Genomic DNA, 19,226 nt, shown 5'->3' on the forward strand with positions numbered 1-19,226 from the left:
TTAAGTATTTTACTTCTCACAAGTGTTTGATTTTTTAATAGCCAGCTGTTCAGAAAGTTAGTGCAGGGAAGGTTTTGCATGCACAGGTGTTTTCTCTGACTGGCCCTCAGGTGTGCCCAGGCTGCCCCCCCATAGTTCTGGTGTTTCACCGGGGGCGTGGGGTAGAAGCTTCCAGCAGGACCGGTCTTGCTCACCATGCCTGCTCTTCTGTGGCCTGCGTGTGGCCTGTGGGGCTCTGTGTCTCCTGTGACACATGCAGACAAGCCCTGAGGCAGAGTCCTGAGGTGGCATCGAGTCCACAAGGCCTCTGAAGACGCAGCTGTACACCCTCCCCTGTGGTTCATGGGGCTCAGGTGTGTTTGAACGGTTAACACCCTCGATGTTTGTTGCACATCACTGTGCACATAGTTATAGTCTTTCTTCTGAAAGTTAAAGAAGTTAACCTAAGAAGATCGATAAAGTTTTCCACTTTAAATTTATGTAAACGAAGCTTGGGGCGTTGCCGTGCACCGGGAGGCATCAACAGGACAAACAGCAAGGTAACTGCCGCTTAACCCTCCGGGTCAGCAGGTGCCTTGGGCCACAGGCTCCACTGAGCACCACCCTTGGGGACTAGGGGCCTGCAGGGTGGGGGCAGTAAGCGTCCAACCTGCCCCTGGCTCCATCACGGTTCTTAAAGTTGTAGATGATTTAGGCACAGACGAGTGAAAACTGAACCTCATTAAAGTGGTAGGAGTGCCTGGCGGCAGGGTCAGAACTCAGGATACGCAGCAGCTCTGCTCCTGGTGGGGTCTCGGGGCAGGGGTCACCCCCACCACTAGCCATGCAGACAGGACACGGGAACACTGCCTCCCATGGCCTCCGTCCCATGTCATCCTGGTGATTCCTGTTGAAGGGGTGACTTTGACCGTTTCTTTCATACATTACCAACCCATTATGGATCATTCAGTATTTTATTTTCAAAATGCTGTATGTGAAACTATTAAAACAGGAAGGGTTGTTTGCCTCTGAACGTGTACTCGGTTTTTTGCAAATTTATTATGGATAGTTCTCTGCACCTCTCTAGGTGTAAGTCACTCAAATACTGGATATCAGTAAGAAAAAAGTCCATCTGGACAAGCTTTGGCCCCAAAGCAGAACAGTTAGGCTATGCACCCACATACAGACCCCTGCTGTGAGAGCGCAGGGCCAGAGCTCAGGCCTCCCGAGTTTTCTCTGTACCACCGCCGCCCCCCCTCCCCCCCGCAATGTAAGCATTACTACTACTACAGGAGAAATTCACTGAAGAATAATTAAGCAAAGGTACAAAAGCAAAATGGTGTTTTTCACACCAGGAGGAGTCAAAAAGTTGAGAGGCAGCATCATACATGGCCAGGCTGAGCTGAAAATAGAGCTGCTGATAACGGTATGCAGAGTCCATCCCCCAGAGCTACTGTGGCCTCTGAGCCCTGGCTGGTCGGTTCCCTTACCCGATCCTTGGGCAGTAGCTGCCTTGTCTGGGCAGGTTTGTAGCCACGTGGGAATGGGCAAGGGGGGAAAGGGAGGGGGTCCTCTACTCACACCATGCGGTGAGTCTTGCTTGGCGCCTGGTCACACCAGAAGCTCTGATTCCTTTGACATTTACAGCCCGTGCTTCGTAAGAAGTGTCCCCCAGCCTGTGCTTCCCCTGTACCCCACTTTCATTGTTACTCTAAGCCTCGTATCTAGGGGCTTTTAGGGTAAATTGGCACCTCGTTTGGGCAGGATGAAAGGCATAAAGCCATGGCCGTCCCTCAGGGTTTCTCGCCGGGCCCTGTGAGGAGCCACCCTGCAACAGCCTTGACTGGGCGCGGGCAGCCCGTCGCTGCTGCCTCGTCCTGCTGCAGCTGCACAGCACTGACTGCCCGTGGAGGGCGGCCCTCCACGCCGCTGTCCTCCCGTCCCCACCGAGGCCCACCAGTGCCACCCAGTGGCCAGCGAAGCTGTAGCGCCACAGCTGCCTCACCGAGTGACAAGGCCTCCGGTTTCATGCTGATTGGGAAATTAGCCAATTAGAATGTTGCTGGTCCCTGAACGCACCGGCCTGCCTGGTTCCTACCGGGCTTCACCACAAACAACTCATTTCCAGTACAAACCAATGGCCGGACCCAGCAGAAACGACGTCATCTGGGGCAGTGACCAGGCCACCGGGCAGCTTTTCCTCCTGTAGCTGCTCCCCAAGAAAACACCTAGCCTGGAACTTGGGCCACTCTTTGCCACAGGCAGGACCCCAGGATGACCCAGACTAGGCACACACTCCTGGGGGAGGGGGCTGTGTTCTTCCAACTTGCAGGCTGGTAGTCTTCCCTGCTTCCTGACAGCACTGGGGGGGGTCTGCCGTCTCTGGAGCCACGATGCCCTGGGGGTGCTGCTTTCCTTCCCTTCTGTGAAGGTGCACACACGGTAACAGGAGTTTGGGTGAAGAGTCAGCGGTGCAATTTAAGCTCTACACAGAAATGAGTGTGTCATTGTCACACTCCAGTGCTGTGTGGTGTCCTGCCATTTCGGCAGCAACCAGCCCACATGTGATGATGGGGCCAGACGGACAAGGGGGACAGAAACAACTAGCTGTTAAGGTCCACTAGTGTCCATATTTTTGCCAGTTTCTTAATTTACACTAGTCACACCTACTTACATACTCTGAGATGCAGGGAAGGCAGGATGAAAGGTGACTTTAAAAAGCCAGAAGCAACTAGTTTTCCAAGAAAGCAGAAGGCTGGTTCGGGAAAGCTGTCCCCTAATTCTCAGGTGATGTTCACTTACTGCACCTGCTCCTGCTCCTGGACAGCAGATCGCTCACTTCAGTCACCTGGACTGGGAATGGCCCAGAAATAAGCCTCTGGCTTGTGTTTCCGAGTGAGAGTGCACCAGTGAGACAGCACAAGCGTGGGTCTTAGGGAGTGAAGGATGTGAACTTAACAGGAATTGTCACCTGAAACAATGTAGGTGCCACGTGGCAGGATTTGAGACCCCATCACAGGTGCCTCACTGAGGATTCTGGAAGCACTTTAGGCTACCATTTTGCAGTTGTTTAAAAATGTTAAAAATAATCTCAGTGGAGGTTGTAAAACAGTGACTGGGCTGGTTTTAGGTCTGGATTTTAATCCTGACAGGCTGGTTCCTTCATCCCCTGCTGGTGGTCACATCTGGGACTGCATCCTGCTGCACTCTGTTCTTTTCCCTCAAGAAGAGGGCCTCCACCCATCTCATTTAACCTAAACTCTAGCAGTCCGCACATTAGGTACTGCAGACCCTCTTAGCCAAGTCAGCTGGTGAAGAAAAGTTTCCATGTACTGAGGTGTGGCAACTCCCTTAGGGACGTGAACTTGAGCTGACGAAATAATACGTACAGAAATGTAATTTTTCATTTTAGTTACTGTGAGGTTCCCAGTTTTTACTGTATGAACTGATTTGCTGATGGGATGTGGGTATTGGCCAGCGGGGCGGACGTAGAGCATGAGTGAGCCCTCCACGGGAAGTGGGTGGTCTTGGGAAAGCCTAGACAGTATCACATGGGGGTGCCAGCAGACACGGGACTAGTGGTTGGGACACCATGGATGAGGGGCATGGATCAGGCTTTGTGAGATGGAAATGGGAGACTGGAAGTCAAGATTGTTGCTTGATGACAATGAACTGTCTCTAACCCGACTCTTAATTAAAAGTGTTGGGTGTGCATAGTAGCCCTGTTTCAAACTTGGTTAAAAAGTAATTTCCTTTAAACTATGAAGTGGAAAAAACTTGCAGTCCCTGGGCTTTTAGCACCCTGTCTGCCCTGGCACTGCCAGTGTTGGAGGCAGGGCACTTCTGGAGGGCAGCGCTCTGACCCTGTGCCAGGATGGCCCTGTGTGATATTGGCCGTGAATGCCTTGGGGCTGTTGTGGGGTCAAGCCTTAGCTGCAGATAGGGTCTCACTTTCCTCACTGGACTTTCCCTGGGTCTCCCTAGGACAGTTTTAAGAAGCACCAGGGGGTGACAGATTGGTGGCTCTAATCTCTGGGTAAAGTGGGAAGGTTGCTGGAACATCTTGAAGTCTCCCATTTAGGTGCTGGGGGCTCACCGTGCCATGGGAGTTTAAGTCTGCACCTGGGCAGGCAGCCTCTCCATCGGTCCCATGTGAGATGACCACCTGCCCCAGCTGGTGTCCCCATGCTGTCCCAGCTCACACCCTGGACCCGCCTGTTCCCCCATCCTGCCCATCTGGGTCCAACCATTCTGGGCAAGTGGACCGGAGCGGGGCTGTCTGGGAGTGGGCCGTAGAACCCAGACTGTTTGTAAAAAAAAAAAAAAAAACGTCAGTGACGGCTGGTTTTAGGTCTGGATTTTAATCTTGACAGGCTGATTCTGAGAATGACCTGCTTTGCTTACCTGCAGGTGCAGCTCTCTCGGTCTGATACAGGGTTAGGTATACTCTGTCAGCATGAAGTACTGGCATAAAGATTTCCATTTTAGTTTTTGACTGCATCCCTGTCTGGGTTAAAAGCTCGAACCTACTGTCTTAGCCAGTAACAAGCTGCAGCTGGAGGCATGTGAATGGGAATGTGTTGTGGCCCTGCCACCCAGCTCCTGGCATAAAAGTAGCTGGCCTCCTCCATGTTGCAGTCTTCTCCCAGAATCCTGTGTCTCATTAATCTTACCATGTCCAATTGACTTTCTGAAAGAATGGTGAACACCTGTGAGCCCCTTACCCCTGGGATGGACTCTTGCTAGTACTTTCAGAGCCTTGTGGTGTTGGGGAGGCGGTGGTGGGCAGTGAATATGCATTTAAAGAGTGTGTCTGCTGCATTCTGGAAAGGTTTTCTAAGTTCATGTTTACTAAAAATTGCACTGGAGTTCTCCATGAGAGTGGTCTTTGAAATTATACCTTTTCTTGATAAAGTGAAATTTGCCCTTCAATTTTCAAGTTATGTTAGCGGTTTAAATTTAGCCTTTAACAGCTTACTGGATTATTGGTTTTTTAATTAATAATAAAGCGTTTGTCCTCAAAGTATATAGTCGCTATCAGAATTGTTGCTGGTAGTCCTTTTTACACTCCGTTTGTGAATTCAACAGTTACTTTAAAAGTTCTCTTTAAGTCCGTCTCACAGAGTAATGCCTGGTTAGCTCTGCTGGTTTCTGGTGCACATGCTGTGTGGGCCCCCCACGCCCCCACCTCACTAAGCGGGTCTCTCTCCTTTGCAGCCGTGAAGGAGGACAGACGCATGGAGGACAAGACGGCTGTGGTGGTGGCGAAGAAGTTGGCTCCTCCAGGCTCCTCGGGGGCTGGCAGACAACCTCCGGGCAGAAATCTCCTTCCAAAGAAATCCCCTTCTTTTGCAAACACAGCGGTGGCCAAGCCCACTGTCAGAAAGTCGCCCTCAGGCTTCAAGGGCACCATCCCTAAGAGGCCATGGCTCTCGTCCACCACCTCCCCCTCAGGCAGCGCTCCCTCTGCCAAGCAGGCAGGGCTGGTGACTGCTGCTGCCACGTCTGCTTCCAGAAAGTTCCCCAGCTCTGCTGCTTCTGTGGGAGCTGTCAGGAAGCCTGGGAGCACCTCCGTTCCCCTGGCCTCTCCAGCGCCAGGACGCCTGGGCCCCGTGAGCCCAGCCTCATCCCAGCCAAATTCACAAATTCGGCAGAACATAAGACGCTCCTTGAAGGAGATCTTGTGGAAAAGGTGCGGTTTCACTATTTCTTATCTGTTAAAACGGATGGCTTTCCCCATAAAAAGTGGCAGTTTCATGGTAGCCCCACTGTTCAAAGGAAAAAGTCACACGTGGGACTTCCCTGGTGGTCCAGTGGTTAAGACTCCTCGCTTCCTCAGAGGAGTTTGGGTTCAATCCCCGATCGGTAAACTAAGATCCCACATGGCACATGGCACAGCCCAGAAAATAAAGTCACTTGTAAGTGCAGCAGTTGATGTGGGGCTTTTTTCATTCCTTCTAGGGTCAATGACAGTGATGACTTAATTATGACAGAAAATGAAGTAGGGAAAATCGCACTGCTCATCGAGAAGGAGATGTTTAACTTGTTCCGAGTCACGGACAATCGGTACAAGAGCAAGTACCGCAGCCTCATGTTCAACCTCAAGGACCCTAAAAACCAGGTGTGTGCCAGACCCTTAGGAGTGGGACAGCCCTGGCCAGGTGCTGCCCCAGGCCTGTGGTCAGGACACTCGGTCCCTGCAGTGGCTGTGCGTGAGTGCTGTGCACTGTCCTCATGGGGCCAGGCACTTGCCTGGCCAGGCTCCTGCCTGCCTGCGCTACCTCTTAACTCCGTACCTTCTTCAGTCGACTGTTTTCTGTGAGGTGATCTCTAGCAGGGTTGGTGCAGCAGGCCATCAAATCAGCTGCCCACCTCGGGGCCCCTGTTGTCTGGGCCCTCAACTGGCCTCGGGGAAGGAACTTAACCTTGCTGTGGTCTCCACATCGTTTCTTCTTAGAATCAGACCTGCAGAGGTTTTAAAGGCATGAATGAGACCTGTTTGTTTATAGGGACTTTTCCATCGAGTTCTGCGTGAAGAAATCTCATTGGCAAAACTGGTGAGAATGAAACCAGAAGAATTGGTCTCCAAAGAGCTCTCTGTGTGGAGAGAGCGAACGACAAAGCCTGTGAGTACTGGCAGAAGCGGTGGCTGGAGGCCCAGAAGTGAACTAATAGCCTTTTGGTGCAGGTGAGTCCTCTTGGGGAAGAAGGGCTAAGGCTTTATGTCTTTCTCATTTTAGGTGATGGAGTCCAGAACGAAATTGCACAATGAGACTAAGAAGCCTGCCATTAAACAGGAAGCTGTTCCCGACATGGAAGACTCTCCACCAGTGTCAGACTCTGACGTGAGCACCTGCACCTTTGGGGCTTCCAGATATCGCTGGGTGTTTGAGTTATTGGGAGGACACTGACCTTAAGCAAGTGTGTGGAGTTCTACTGCTCCTCAAGTTCTTGTGTCCAGTGGTCCTGTTCTCTTTCTTCAGTGATCCTTAGTCATGTGGGGTGCTTTCTCATGGTGCTGTTCATTTGGGGATGGGTTGGAAAAGAAGTGACCCCTCTGCCACTTGATGTGTGTTAGGAACAGCAAGAGTCGGTGCGGGCGGCCCCCGAGCGGAGTGCAGCGCCGCTGCCGGGTGTCTTCAGCAGCATGCTGCAGGACACGACCAGCCAGCACCGGGCGCACCTCTTTGACCTGAACTGCAAGATCTGCACGGGTGAGCAGGCCTGGGGACACTGGAGGCCTCTTCCTGACCTTGGGCTCAAGCCAAGTCAGATAGTCAGGAGCTGGAGTACGCCCTGCCTTCAGAGTGCCACTTCTTAAAGCTGGGGTCGTCCATCTGCTCACGGGCAGGCTTCGTCCTCCACCATGTGGGATTTCTCACGCAGGCCTTCCTCTTGTTCTCCAGGTCAGGTTCCATCCTCGGAAGATGAACCAGCTCCGAAAAAACAGAAGTTATCAGCTTCTGTCAAGAAGGAGGAGTCCAAGTCCAAGCGTGACAGCCCCCCACCTGAGCCAGTTCTCAGCGAGGCAGATGACGCGGCACCCGAAACCCCGCCTGAAAATGCCTCAGAGCCAGACCTGGAAAGTGCAGCTCACACTCACTTGGAGGGGAAGTACCTCCCAGTGCCTCTGGAGGACAACCAGCCTGAGCCCCCAGCCCTGGAAGGTCTGCCCTGCCCCACCCCTGGTGGTGGCAGTGTGCTCACCATGGTCACGATGTCCGGCCGGGACCCCAGGACTGCACTGGGCGGGCCGAGCACGGTCACAGCTTCTGCAGCAACCCACCTGGAGGGCACCACCCCAGCAGAGCCCCGACAAGATGTACCAAAGCCAGTGCCACCCTCCGTGACGGTGCCCAAGTCCATCCTGGCCAAGCCGTCCGCGTCCCCCGAGCCCAGATACCTCCTGTCCGTGCCGCCGTCCCCAAGCATCAGGTGCAGCCTCTGCGTCCTTCCTTTCCAGTGAACAGGGAGAGCAGTGATGAGTGATTCAGTCATTCAGCTCTGAAATCCACCCAGAAATGCAGCTCTCTTCAGTTTTCTGTTTCATAAAAAGGCATTTTTTAAAGCTTCGGTTTTAGGGTGACTGGTTATCCTCTTAGAGATATAGATCTTAAAAACTAAATTTAGAGCCATCTGCTTTTGTTGCCTATACAGTATATATTTCTTTGACAAAATATATTTGGTGTCTCAGATGGTAAGAGTCTGGCTTCCCTGGTGGCTCAGACAGTAAAGAGTCTGCTGCAATGCAGGAGACTTGGGTTCGATACCTGGGTGGGGTAGATCCCCTGGAGAAGGAAATGGCAACCCACTCCAGTATTCTTACCTGGAAAATCCCATGGACAGAGGAGCCTGACAGGTAATCCTCTGTGGATTGCAAAGAGGTTGCAAAGAGTCAGACATGACTCTCACACAATTTAAGTAAATACTGGCAATTCTTTGGGCAGAGAGAGAAGGTTCACTTACTTTCTGTGGTTTTGTTTTGCAGCATCTCAGAGTCCCGGTCCCCTCCTGAAGGAGATACAACCCTCTTCTTGTCTCGACTCAGCACCATTTGGAAAGGATTTATTAACATGCAAAGTGTAGCCAAGTTTGTCACTAAGGCGTATCCTGTCTCTGGATGTTTTGATTATCTCAGTGAGGTTAGAACCGAGAGAGAGAGAAGTGTGAGAGTGTGTGTGTGCGCACACACGCATGTACACACCTGTTTTTCAAGGAACTCTGATCCCGCACTGGAGTCAGATGTGAACCAAGAGAGAAGTGTGTATGTGTGTGTGTGTGTGCGTGCATGCGTGTGTGTGCACAGGCGTGAGCATACCTGTTTTCCAAGGCACTCTGATCATGCACTGGAGTCAGAAGTGTGACCGTCTTCCTCTTGAGTGTCTGGATGCACAAGCTCCTCTAGAGGCAAAATAGGGGCTGTTTGTACTGGGCTGAGTCTGAGATTATGCAGTTCACACAGTGGTGGGAATCCAGACCCTTCATCTTCCCTGAAAAAGCTGAAGCTCCTCTTCCTCCTCCCTCTGCTCCACTGGAGCTTGTACAGGACCCGGGTGGGTGTATGTGTGCCCAGCCGCATGTGTGCAGGGGCACACACACAGCACCATTGTTTTTCAAAATTAATGAAACAGCACTAGCATTTTAGACTCAGCCAAGAGTGCTCAGGCACTTCTGAATCACACCTGATTGTTGCTGTTTGTTCTTAAAAGAGAACGTTAAAATGCTTTGCTGTCACCCTAGTTAGTAGACGGTTGTCCTTGTACCATCCTTGGGGTTGGTCATTCATGATCCTGGATGTTAGTTAACTGAGCAGCGTTTGACTGTGTAATCGCTACTTTGTTTGGAATAGTTGTGGTTTTCTTGTGAATCTGGTGTCTGGGGTCTCTCTGTGACCACCAGGGTTTTACTGGCCACTTACTCAGAGTCTGTTCCGTTTAGGACCTGCCCGACACGATTCACATTGGCGGGAGGATTGCTCCAAAGACCGTTTGGGATTACATCGGCAAGCTCAAATCCTCAGTGTCCAAGGTACCTGCCTGCAGCCTGGTCGCTGTGCCCGAGAAAGGAGGGGTTTGTTAGTACTTGAAATGTCTCAGTTTGTGAGATGTTTCCAGGTGAATGTTTCAAATCCAGCTGACAGCTGGCCGCCCTGTGAGGGTGTTTGGGGAGCATGGCGGTGGAAGCTTTGTGATGTGTGTGCAGCTGAGTCGGTCAGAAACATGGGTGCTTTGCTTCCTTACTGTTGAGCTGCTGGAGTGGGCAGCGGTGGGGGGCCAGCAGAGATGTGGACTCAGCTATGAATCTGCATGTGTGCTGCTCTTTGGTGGAGGGGCTCTGGATTTGTTGAGGTCACAGAGGGTGATGACCCTGGTCCAGTTCAGCCCTTGGGTTTCAGAGCTGCAGACAACTCATCACACGCTTCGTGGTTTCTTAGCTCTGTGTCAGATACTGGCCCTACACGCAGATGAACCCTTTGGTTCAAAAACCCCATGAGGTGAGATCTGTGTCGAGATCCCCCTGGGACTATAAATAGAAATAATTTTAAAGAGGCTCCTCCGAGACCAAGATGGAATCCAGCAGTCTTGAGTCTCGGGCCTGTGCTCCTTCACCGCCCTGTTTTTCTCACGTGTTGGGCAGCAGGACTGGGCACTGCTTCCCTCGCAGCTGCTCCTAAGGCTCAGCAGTTTTTCCGAGCAGCTATAGACCCATGCTCCCGTCCTGTCTGTCCAGGAGCTCTGTCTGATCCGCTTCCACCCCGCGACCGAGGAAGAGGAGGTGGCCTACATCTCACTCTACTCCTACTTCAGCAGCCGCGACCGCTTCGGCGTTGTGGCCAACAACAGCCGGCACGTCAAGGACCTCTACCTGATCCCACTCAGCGCCACTGACCCCATCCCCTCCAAACTGCTGCCCTTTGAGGGGCCAGGTAAGCACCAGCCTTCAGACCCCAAACATCCCCTCCCGCCGACGCCAAGCCTCCCCTAGACCTGCCTCGGCAGCGGAACTTGGAGCAGAGCTGAAGCAGCTTGGGCTGCAGAACTTCCAGGATAGAGGAGGGGGCACTGGAGGTACCCTGTCAAGGCGTAAATTGTCTTAAAGAGTTTTGTGCAGAGGGCCAAGCCTGCAGTGTCCACCTAGAGCCTGCCTGGCCCCAGGTAAGCAGGTGTTGACGTGCAGGAGCAGGGGCAGAGCAGGGTGGGCCGAGGTCTGGCCTTTTGGTCCTGCCTTCCTCCGGACGTCAGCCGGGCTGTTCCCCCTTGTCTTGGAGATTCATTTCAAGGAGTTGCAAGAAATGGCAGTGAAATAGGAAATGGCTCTAGAAATAGGCACTTTGAAACCTGCTGCTTGAGTTTTACCTTCAGTGGGCCTCTTTCTGCTTGCTCCTTCCTAACAGAGTTCTGCGTGAAAGCGTGACTTACACACTGATTTCTTGTGGAGGGGCCAAGGTGGTTCCAAGGGGGATGTGGTCTCTGAGGGCTCTCTAAACCCTGAGAGGTTGATGTGACTTAAGTTTCACAGAAAGATGCCCCCGTGGGAGCATCCCCTTGGCCATGAAGCCCCCAAGACTGATAGCCCCTCAGAGATGCCGAGTCCACCACGTGTTCAGGGCTCTTGAAGTACTTTACTTCAGGGGTTGTGGCTGCACCTGGCATCTTTAGGGGCCCCCTGCACCTGGCATCTCCGTGTCCATGGCCATGCTCCTGCCACAGCCACATGCACACCTGCGTCCACCTGTGCTGTCTGGGCCCCTGCAGGGCCGCTCACCCCTGGTGGACTCTGCAGCTGTGCCCCCAGAGTCCTGTCAGCCCCCACAACCACTGGTTTGTGCTCTTAGAACTACACACAGACTGTCTCAATGCCAAACACGTGTCAGAAGCCAAGTGCTTTGGGGGGCCGTTGGCCTTCCTTGTGCTAAAGTGGAGCTGCCTGATGGGTGGCAGGGAGGGCTGTGGCCAAAGTTCTTGGCAGGCAGCTCCCGAGGCTCTGGCCAGTCCCCGGACACCGTGTTCCAGATGCTGCAGTGACGGTCGTGAAGCCAACTACCCGACACCGTGAGGAGCCCCTGGTCAGTCCTGAGGGCGGTGGCCTTTATGGGGCCTAGTGCAAGCATAGACAGGGATAGGCATACACTGAGTGCTTGTCCAGTGGGGCAGGGAGACCATTCCAGCCTTGTCGGAGCCCCTCTTGTAGCTCTACCTGCAGACTCCATGGCTCCGTCCCAGAGTATCTTGTCACATGAGCCAGGGACTAGCCAGGCTTGGGGCCACGGGACAGTCCCCGGGAGAGCAGAGGTGGATGAGTCAGGCGTGGGGATGCAGTAGGGAGGGAGTGGCCGGGGGGCCACCAAGGAGACTTCCCCAGTGAAGCCCAGACAGGAGCTGACACTGCCGTGCTGGGCATTCCGGGTGACACGGCCATAAGGAGGGCTGGGTGGGAGTGCTTGCCTTAACCGCCAAGTGACCACATGGGTGACTAACAGGGAGGACATCACTCCTACCCCCACATTCCCGAGGCTGAGACTCCTGAAGGAGCGCCCCACAGCTCCTGTGGCAGATTTTCACCCACAGTAGAGAGAAGACGTTTCAAGACTTCTTGATTGAAGGGCTTCTAAGTCTGAGCTTGTTTAACTTGGTATATGTGTTTTTAATTCTCCTGGGATGTTCATCTGACAATGGTATCTGTGTGTCTTCTGTCCACTTGCACGTCGGCCACACTCCTCCCTGAGCCACTTCACACACTTAAATCATGATGCGGTGCAAGTGCTCGCAGGCAGGTCCCAGGCTCGTGGCGTGTGCAGTGTCTGCCAGGTGGGTAGGGTGCTCTGCTGTCTCTGCACCATGTTGATGGCACAGGCCTAGCCTGAGGGGCGTCATGTCCCTCAAAGCAGCCAGCCCAGCTGAGCACCCGCACTACCTGGGGGTGTTGCTGCCTGAGGTCACCAGACTGGGGAGTGTGGAGCCAGGGTCTGCCCCGGCCCTGCCTCTGTCCTGAGGCCTCACTGGGGCACAGAGCTTTGAGCAGCCCGCAGGCCGGCTGCCGGAGCTGTAGGTGGAGAGTGACCCACTCAGCATGACTTGGTCTCTGGAAAAAGTTACCGGTGACCCTCACCACTGAACTTAGGAGCCAGTGGGTTTTCACTGTGTGGCTCACACCCAAGAAGCAGGTGGAGACAAGGCTTTGAACCCGTGTCCAGAACTGGGGAGGCCTGCACCTTCTGCCTGCTCTCAGCGTCCTCTCCACCCTGCACTGTGGGGATGGTGGACCTGGAGGGGTCTCCACGCAGAGCCCACAGCCCAGCCACCTGCATGGCGTCCAAGCACACCCTGAGCCTGCTCTACCTCCAGGACCTTCTGTCCTGTGTGCTCTCAGACTTGTCTCAGAGAGGCCAGGCCGTCGTCATGTCACACGCCGCCCCGAGTGTTATTTCGGGGGACACCTGGGAGGCCTGCGTCCCTCTGACCCAGCCGACAGTACTCATGGCCCAGCTTGCTGCCCCTCATGTTGGGACAAGGCTCCACTGCTGGGACGCGGGGTCTCAGCCAGGGCTCCCCAGCCGCACTGAGCAGAGGACAGGGTCATACCTTCTAAGGTGTGGCAAGGAGAAGGCCGCTTTCTTAGCAGATGGGGTCAATCCATGGTGTTTTCTGTCTTCACTCCTAATTGTCTCCTGAGTTAGCTGAAAGTGCCCACGACTTACAGTGTTGTCAGGTAAGCATGTCTTGAGTGTCTGCTTGTGTGTGTGCGTGCACGCCTAGTTGTGCGCTTCCGAAACCGTGCGGAGATACCGTTATCAGAGTCACAGTCATGCCATGAGGAATGTGTTTCTCTCTCCTTTGAAACCAATAAAAAATATTTCATGGAAACTGGTCATTGTTTGTCTGAGTTTGAACCGTCTGCTAGGCCTTGGTCCCTGTCTAGGTGCACCGTGACTGAGGACTATCTGCCTGCTTTGCCTACGCCGACCCCGCGAGCTTCTGGCTGTGCGGGCGGCACTGCACGGGCTCCTGGTCGCGGACGGACAGCACTCTGCTCACTGGGACCACAGGTCTTAGGGACCCAGCATGGGAGGTCTGCTGGGGAGTGAGCGTGTGGGGTCAGGCAGGGCTTCTCCACCCAAACACTAAGGGCGGTAGCTGTTAACACCAACACAATTTCTGTTCCTGCAGGTGTGAACATTTTGTCTTGTCAGACTCAGGCCATAAGAAGGTTTTCACTTTAAATAATGAATAGTGGAGCATGCCAGGTAGACTTAGGGGTGGGAGCATCATGATGATGTGGTTAAGGAGGCTGCTGTCTGCTGGTTTATTGATTAAAGCTAAACCTCACTCTCCAAGTGCCACATCTGAGGTATCTGGGGGCACCCCCCACCCCGGGGAGGGGGTTGCTGCTTCTCATCACTTCCCTGGCCACCCTGTTGCTGACACACCCAGACATAGGCCCCTGTTTGGACCTTGGCTCAGGAAATAATCACACACCTTTTCAGTGAGTCCACTTCTGTCTGTATGGGCAGTCTGGGACTGGCCCTCCCAGTGTGAACCTGGGGCTATGTGCAGCTGAAAGACTTGTTTCACCCCCTTGGAACATTGTGGACCGTTTGCTCTCACAGTTTGGAGAGTCGAGTGGGGGTACCAACATCCTGGTGCTCAGTCTGGTCAACACCCCTTGTCTGGAATCAGTAGTTCAGTGTCCCCCACACCTACTTCTCATCTACTTTCTCATAAGCTTCACAACCACCCTCAAAGGGAGGTGGGTACATCAGCACCCTGGCTGGTCACTGCTGCTGGGGCCAGGGGTGCCCCATGCCCTCTCTGGAGCCCCTGTCTCTGCACACTCTTCTCAGGGTGCCTCTCCTCCAGGGCTCACACTCGGCAGTGGTCATGGCCACATTGGCCCCAGTGGACGTCTTTGGGGACAACTGTCTCACCAACTCCCCAGTGGCGGCCTTGCCAGACACCCATGTGTGAGAGTGCAGAACGGGTGCAGTGGACATGCCCTTGTCTCCATGAGGGTCACTGCCAAGGCCCCATGTAGTGCAAGGAGTTGTAGGTCTCCCATGAGCAAGTCCTTTCCGAGGTGCTGGTGACATTTCATGTCTTCACGCTCCATAAGCTGATCGTGTGAGTCGGATGAGATCTGACTGCTTCCCGATAGGGGCGTGCATTGTGAGACGACCCAGTTTAGATGTAAGATCCTGGAGAAGATTGGTAGGGAAGTTCAAAACTAACACTCCTCCAACTCCGGAGCTTGATGAGGCGTGTGCAGATGGGGTAGCTGAGAGCGGAAAGCGTTTAACCACAGACCTGCTCAGGGGATGCCAGGGAGCTTAGTGTTTTCAGAACAAATGTAAATGTGAAGCAGTTCCATCATAACCTTAGGTGTGATGGCCGTGACCACAAAGGCAGAGTCTGAAGTGTCTTGCCGAGTCTGAGGTACACTTTGTTGGTTAGGAAGCATCTGGAGCTGGTGAGAGCCATGGTGGGAGCAGTGCTGGCTGAGGACAGCATGCTGACCCCGGAGCTAACGTGGTGACTACGGTCCACACACGGCCACTCTGGCCCGAGCTTGGTTCACACCCCAGGCAGGCCCTAGTGTTGGCCCTTCAGAGGTCTAGCTCTTCAGAGGTGGCACAGCCTGTCTGCGGTGAGAACCGTCATGGGTCCTGCCCTGAAAGGATGGCCCTGGCCAGGGCTCCTGCCCGCCCTGCCTGCCATTGCCAAGCACATCAATCTGCTGCTCACAGGGCCGCCGAGGCTCCAGCTTGTGCTCAGCATGGGGACCCGTTCTGCCAGCTCTGGGACTGTCGGCGACAGTCAGCCCAGAAGGGCCTTGAGAGCCAGCTGAGCAACTGACTACCCCAGTCTGGGTTTTTGTGAGCTATGAATACTCAGTAGAAGGCTGTTAGAGTGAGAGGCATACCAAGTTAATTCATTTTGATTAGAAAGTGAACTTGATGGGTTACCTTTGACATCTGAGCAGAGCTATTTGGATGCGATGCTCAGTGCAGTGGGCCTGGCCCTCCTGTGCCCATGTCCCCATGACCCCTGTGTCCAGCTCCTCCCTCCACAGCTGTGTCAGGTCAGACAGAGGACATTCTGGAAGCCACTCCTCTCACTAGTGGGGTTCTTCATGGGCCCTCAGCCAATGAACATCATTCTGTGAACAGGAGGCCCAGAAGCCATGTGGGGAGGGGCTGGAGGTGCTTCGTGTGGAGGTTACCCGTGTGGATGCTGGCCTGGCCCAGCTCACTCTGGTGGGCCTGGCTCTCCTCGTCAGCCCCTCTCTGCTGGCATTTAGGAAGGGCGACAGAAATGCTTGGAGCCACGTGATGATGTCCAGAGACAACTGATTTGTGAACAACTTAAGATCACAGAATAGGAAAAGCAGTCCGAATTTTCTTAGTGAATAAATAGGAAATACGTGAATATCTATAAATAGTGGTGATTTATCCATAAATTGAAATTATACAATTTGATTAATTTTAACTATCTTCTGCTGTGGAAACAATTTTTCTCCTGTGTTTATCATTTCTTCCTAAATCACTGATTTGTGACTTGGGTTTTTCTGTTCCCCTGTCAGTATTCTGGATTTATTATGAGTGTCGGGGTGGGGGGCATTACTGAAACAGTAGCATTTCTGATATAGAGTACTACAATTCAGCCTTACTGAAGAAATAGTAATTTTTAAGAATTATGCTTTTTCTGAAATTCTCAGCATGTTTTCCATGTAGCCTGTCCATCACCGCCCCTGTCCTGAACACCTGTGCACTTTACGGCCCATGTCCTCTGTTGACAAAGACCTGAGCATTAGGTAGCTCTTGATAAGTTACTGGTCATTGAGTTTCTTTCTAAACCTGAAAGAACGTTTATTTTAGCCCTTTCAGTCAGCATCATTTTTCCTGTTAATTATAATTGTTGACACAAGTGAGTGGTGAACTTAATGGAATGCTGTGTGCTGTATTGATCATTGTAATTGAGTTGTAGAATCGGTCCCTAATTGAATTTTAACATTAGTATAAAATAAATTATATATTGCAGCTCATAAGTTAGAGTCGAAAGAGGGTGCTACCCTCCTGATTTGTAGTTAGAGACAAATAAAAGAACAGAGCTCAATTTTAGAAAACATTGTGGTCCACACAGGCTTCATGCCCAGTATGTTAACGGTCTGGGGCGGGTGCTTCTGTCTCAGCATTGCGTGTAATTGGAAACCTGTAGGATTCCAGCCACTGGGATGAACGTGTCTGTAAATCAGGCCCCCAGTTCGTGGGTTGTGGGGCGTCAGGCCAGGCAAGTGTGCAGTGCAGTCCTGGTGCAGTATGCGTCTGTCGCAGTAACTCTCCCAACACTTGATTTTATCTTGCCACAGAATCTCCTCCCCTTCCCTGCCCATAATAAGCTTACCTCTCAAGGACAAAGGCTGATTTTGATTCTCACATTCTCACAACTCTTGTTTTTTAGGTCTCGAGTCACCGCGTCCAAACATAATCCTCGGGTTAGTGATCTGTCAGAAAACAAAACGGCCCTCAGGCGCTGGCGAGCTAGACAAGACAGAGGAGAAGCGGGCTCGCCTGCTGACACAGGACGAGGTGGAGCCTGTCCATCCCAAAGTGTCTGCTGCCCTGCCGCCGGAGAAGAGGCCCACCAAATACCAGCTCTGCCCAGGGGACGCTGCTGTCAGCACCACGCCCCCAGGCTCTCCCCCACCCCCACCCCCTCCTCCAGAAGCACCTGGGGCGCCAGGCTCGTCTTCCATGTTGAAAATACTGTCGACACTCAAACCAGGAGCCACAGCACCATCCGGGACGGCGGCAGCAGCTCCAGCGGCTGCTTCCTCTGTCTCTTCTACTTCAAAGACCGCCTCACCCCTGGAACACATCCTGCAGACTCTCTTTGGGAAGAAGAAGTCCTTTGACCCCCTCTCCAAAGAGCCTGTGGAGTCGGCCCCAGCTCCCCACCAGGACTCCAAAGCCAAGACCGATGGGGGGCTGACGGCAGCACCCCTGCTGGATCCCATCGTCCAGCAGTTCGGTCAGCTCTCCAAAGACAGAGCCCTGGAGGAGGAGGAGGACGATAGGCCGTATGACCCCGAGGAAGAGTACGGTCCTGAGAGAGCCCTGGACACTCCGCCCAGTGACCGGACCAGGCACCAGGACGCGGAAGAGGCCCCCGAGGCAGCTGAGCGGGAGGAGGTAGCCTACGACCCCGAGGATGAGACGATCTTAGAGGAAGCCAAAGTGACCATCGATGACCTGCCCAACAGAATGTGTGTAGACACACGTGGCGGGCCTGGCCTCTCTGCCCCCTCCTTGGTGGAGCAGCAGAAGATGATTGAAGAGCTCAACAAGCAGATCGAGGAGCAGAAGCGACAGGTGGAGGAGCAGGAAGAGGCGCTCAGGCAGCAGCGGGCCGCCGTTGGGGCCTCCATGGCCCACTTCTCCGTGTCAGACGCACTCATGTCACCGCCTCCAAAGGCCACACTGCCCAAGGCCGAGCTGTTCCCGCAGGAACCGCAGGCTGCAGTCAAGCCGGCTCCGGCCCCCGCCACCAACCAGGCCCCCGGCCCAAATGCCGAGGCACGGCTGAGCCGGGACCCCAGGCAGGCCCGGCGGTTGGCCGTGGAGAACAATGAGAGCGAGGCTGCCCTGAGGGCCCCGCCGGCCAGAGAAGCACCCGGAGGGGTCTCCGCCAGTCCAGGGCTGCTGCCGGCCCAGGAGGAACCTGAGTCGGCCCCTCCACCATGGACTCCGGGTGAAGAGGCCCCACTGCCGGCCAAACAGGATGGTCCCCCTCGTGAGCCCTCAGAAACCCTCGGGCCAGAGAGCATGGCCGGCCTGGATGCTGTGGCCAGACCTGCCCGGAAGGTACTACTGCCCACACCACCGGGCGCCTCCTTCCAGCCTCTCTACCCTCCGCAGAGTGAGGGCCAGGCCTTCCCCCCTCCTGGTTTTTCAGGGCCCATGTATGCACCTCAGGAGAACCCGATGGGCTCCTCCCAGTACGATGACCCGAGAAATGCTCAGTTTGCTGAGAAAAGTGACGCCCTGGCCACTGACACTGAAGGAGACAGAGAGCCCCAGCCCAGGCCAGGCGAGGGGGCTGGTGTGTTCCCCGCCTTGGCACAGAAAGGGGGACCTCCACCCCAGTTTCAGGGCCAGAGGGAGCCTATACCGCGTGCTTTCGGGATGTCGGGCCTTCACGGCCCCAGTTTCCCGGCTCCTCGGGGGCCAGTCCCTCCATTCTCAGAAGAGAACACTAATAACGATGGGCCAAGAGGAGGCCCTCCACCGGCCAGATTCGGGCCTCCGAAGGGACCCATCCCTTCCCTGTTCTCAGGGCCACATGGGCCACCTCCCTATGGGGATGGCAGGGGCCCCTCCCCGTCCCACCTAGGAGGACCCAGGGGAGCAGGGCCGCCTCTGTTGGAAGAGCGTAAGGACGCACACGGGGAGAAGAGAGAGTACCCGGATGCCCTGTACGGCGAGGCCTCAGGTGGCCCTGCCCAGTGCGAGGGACCTGAGCAGGCCCCATTCCCAGGAGGCCGGGGTGCCACACCGTTCCAGTTTGGGGGTCAGAGGAGGCCTCTGCTGTCGCAGTTTAAGGGACCCCGAGGCGGCCCTCCTCCCTCTCAGTTCGGAGGTCAGCGAGGACCCCCACCCGGCCACTTCGTGGGCCCAAGGGGGCCACACCCTGGGCAGTTTGAAGGCCCCAGAGGCCAAGCGCCTGGCTTCGTGCCTGGACCCAGGGGCATGG

At 54.3% G+C, this 19,226-nt stretch overlaps 1 protein-coding gene across 1 annotated transcript in view; it reads left to right on the forward strand.

Moving 5' to 3' along the window:
- DIDO1 (death inducer-obliterator 1) overlaps positions 1–19,226 on the forward strand; it is a 50,651-nt gene that overhangs the window by 29,081 nt on the left and 2,344 nt on the right. Inside the window, exons 7-16 of the mRNA XM_010836588.1 lie at positions 5,197–5,671; positions 5,941–6,100; positions 6,489–6,605; positions 6,720–6,824; positions 7,058–7,193; positions 7,386–7,914; positions 8,468–8,621; positions 9,418–9,507; positions 10,210–10,405; positions 16,935–19,225. Of these exons, the coding sequence (XP_010834890.1) occupies positions 5,197–5,671; positions 5,941–6,100; positions 6,489–6,605; positions 6,720–6,824; positions 7,058–7,193; positions 7,386–7,914; positions 8,468–8,621; positions 9,418–9,507; positions 10,210–10,405; positions 16,935–19,225 (4,253 nt within the window). The remainder of the gene's footprint in view (positions 1–5,196; positions 5,672–5,940; positions 6,101–6,488; positions 6,606–6,719; positions 6,825–7,057; positions 7,194–7,385; positions 7,915–8,467; positions 8,622–9,417; positions 9,508–10,209; positions 10,406–16,934; position 19,226) is intronic.

Source organism: Bison bison, unplaced genomic scaffold, assembly GCF_000754665.1.
Source record: "Bison bison bison isolate TAMUID 2011002044 unplaced genomic scaffold, Bison_UMD1.0 scf7180017864063, whole genome shotgun sequence".
Taxonomy (NCBI): domain Eukaryota; kingdom Metazoa; phylum Chordata; class Mammalia; order Artiodactyla; family Bovidae; genus Bison; species Bison bison.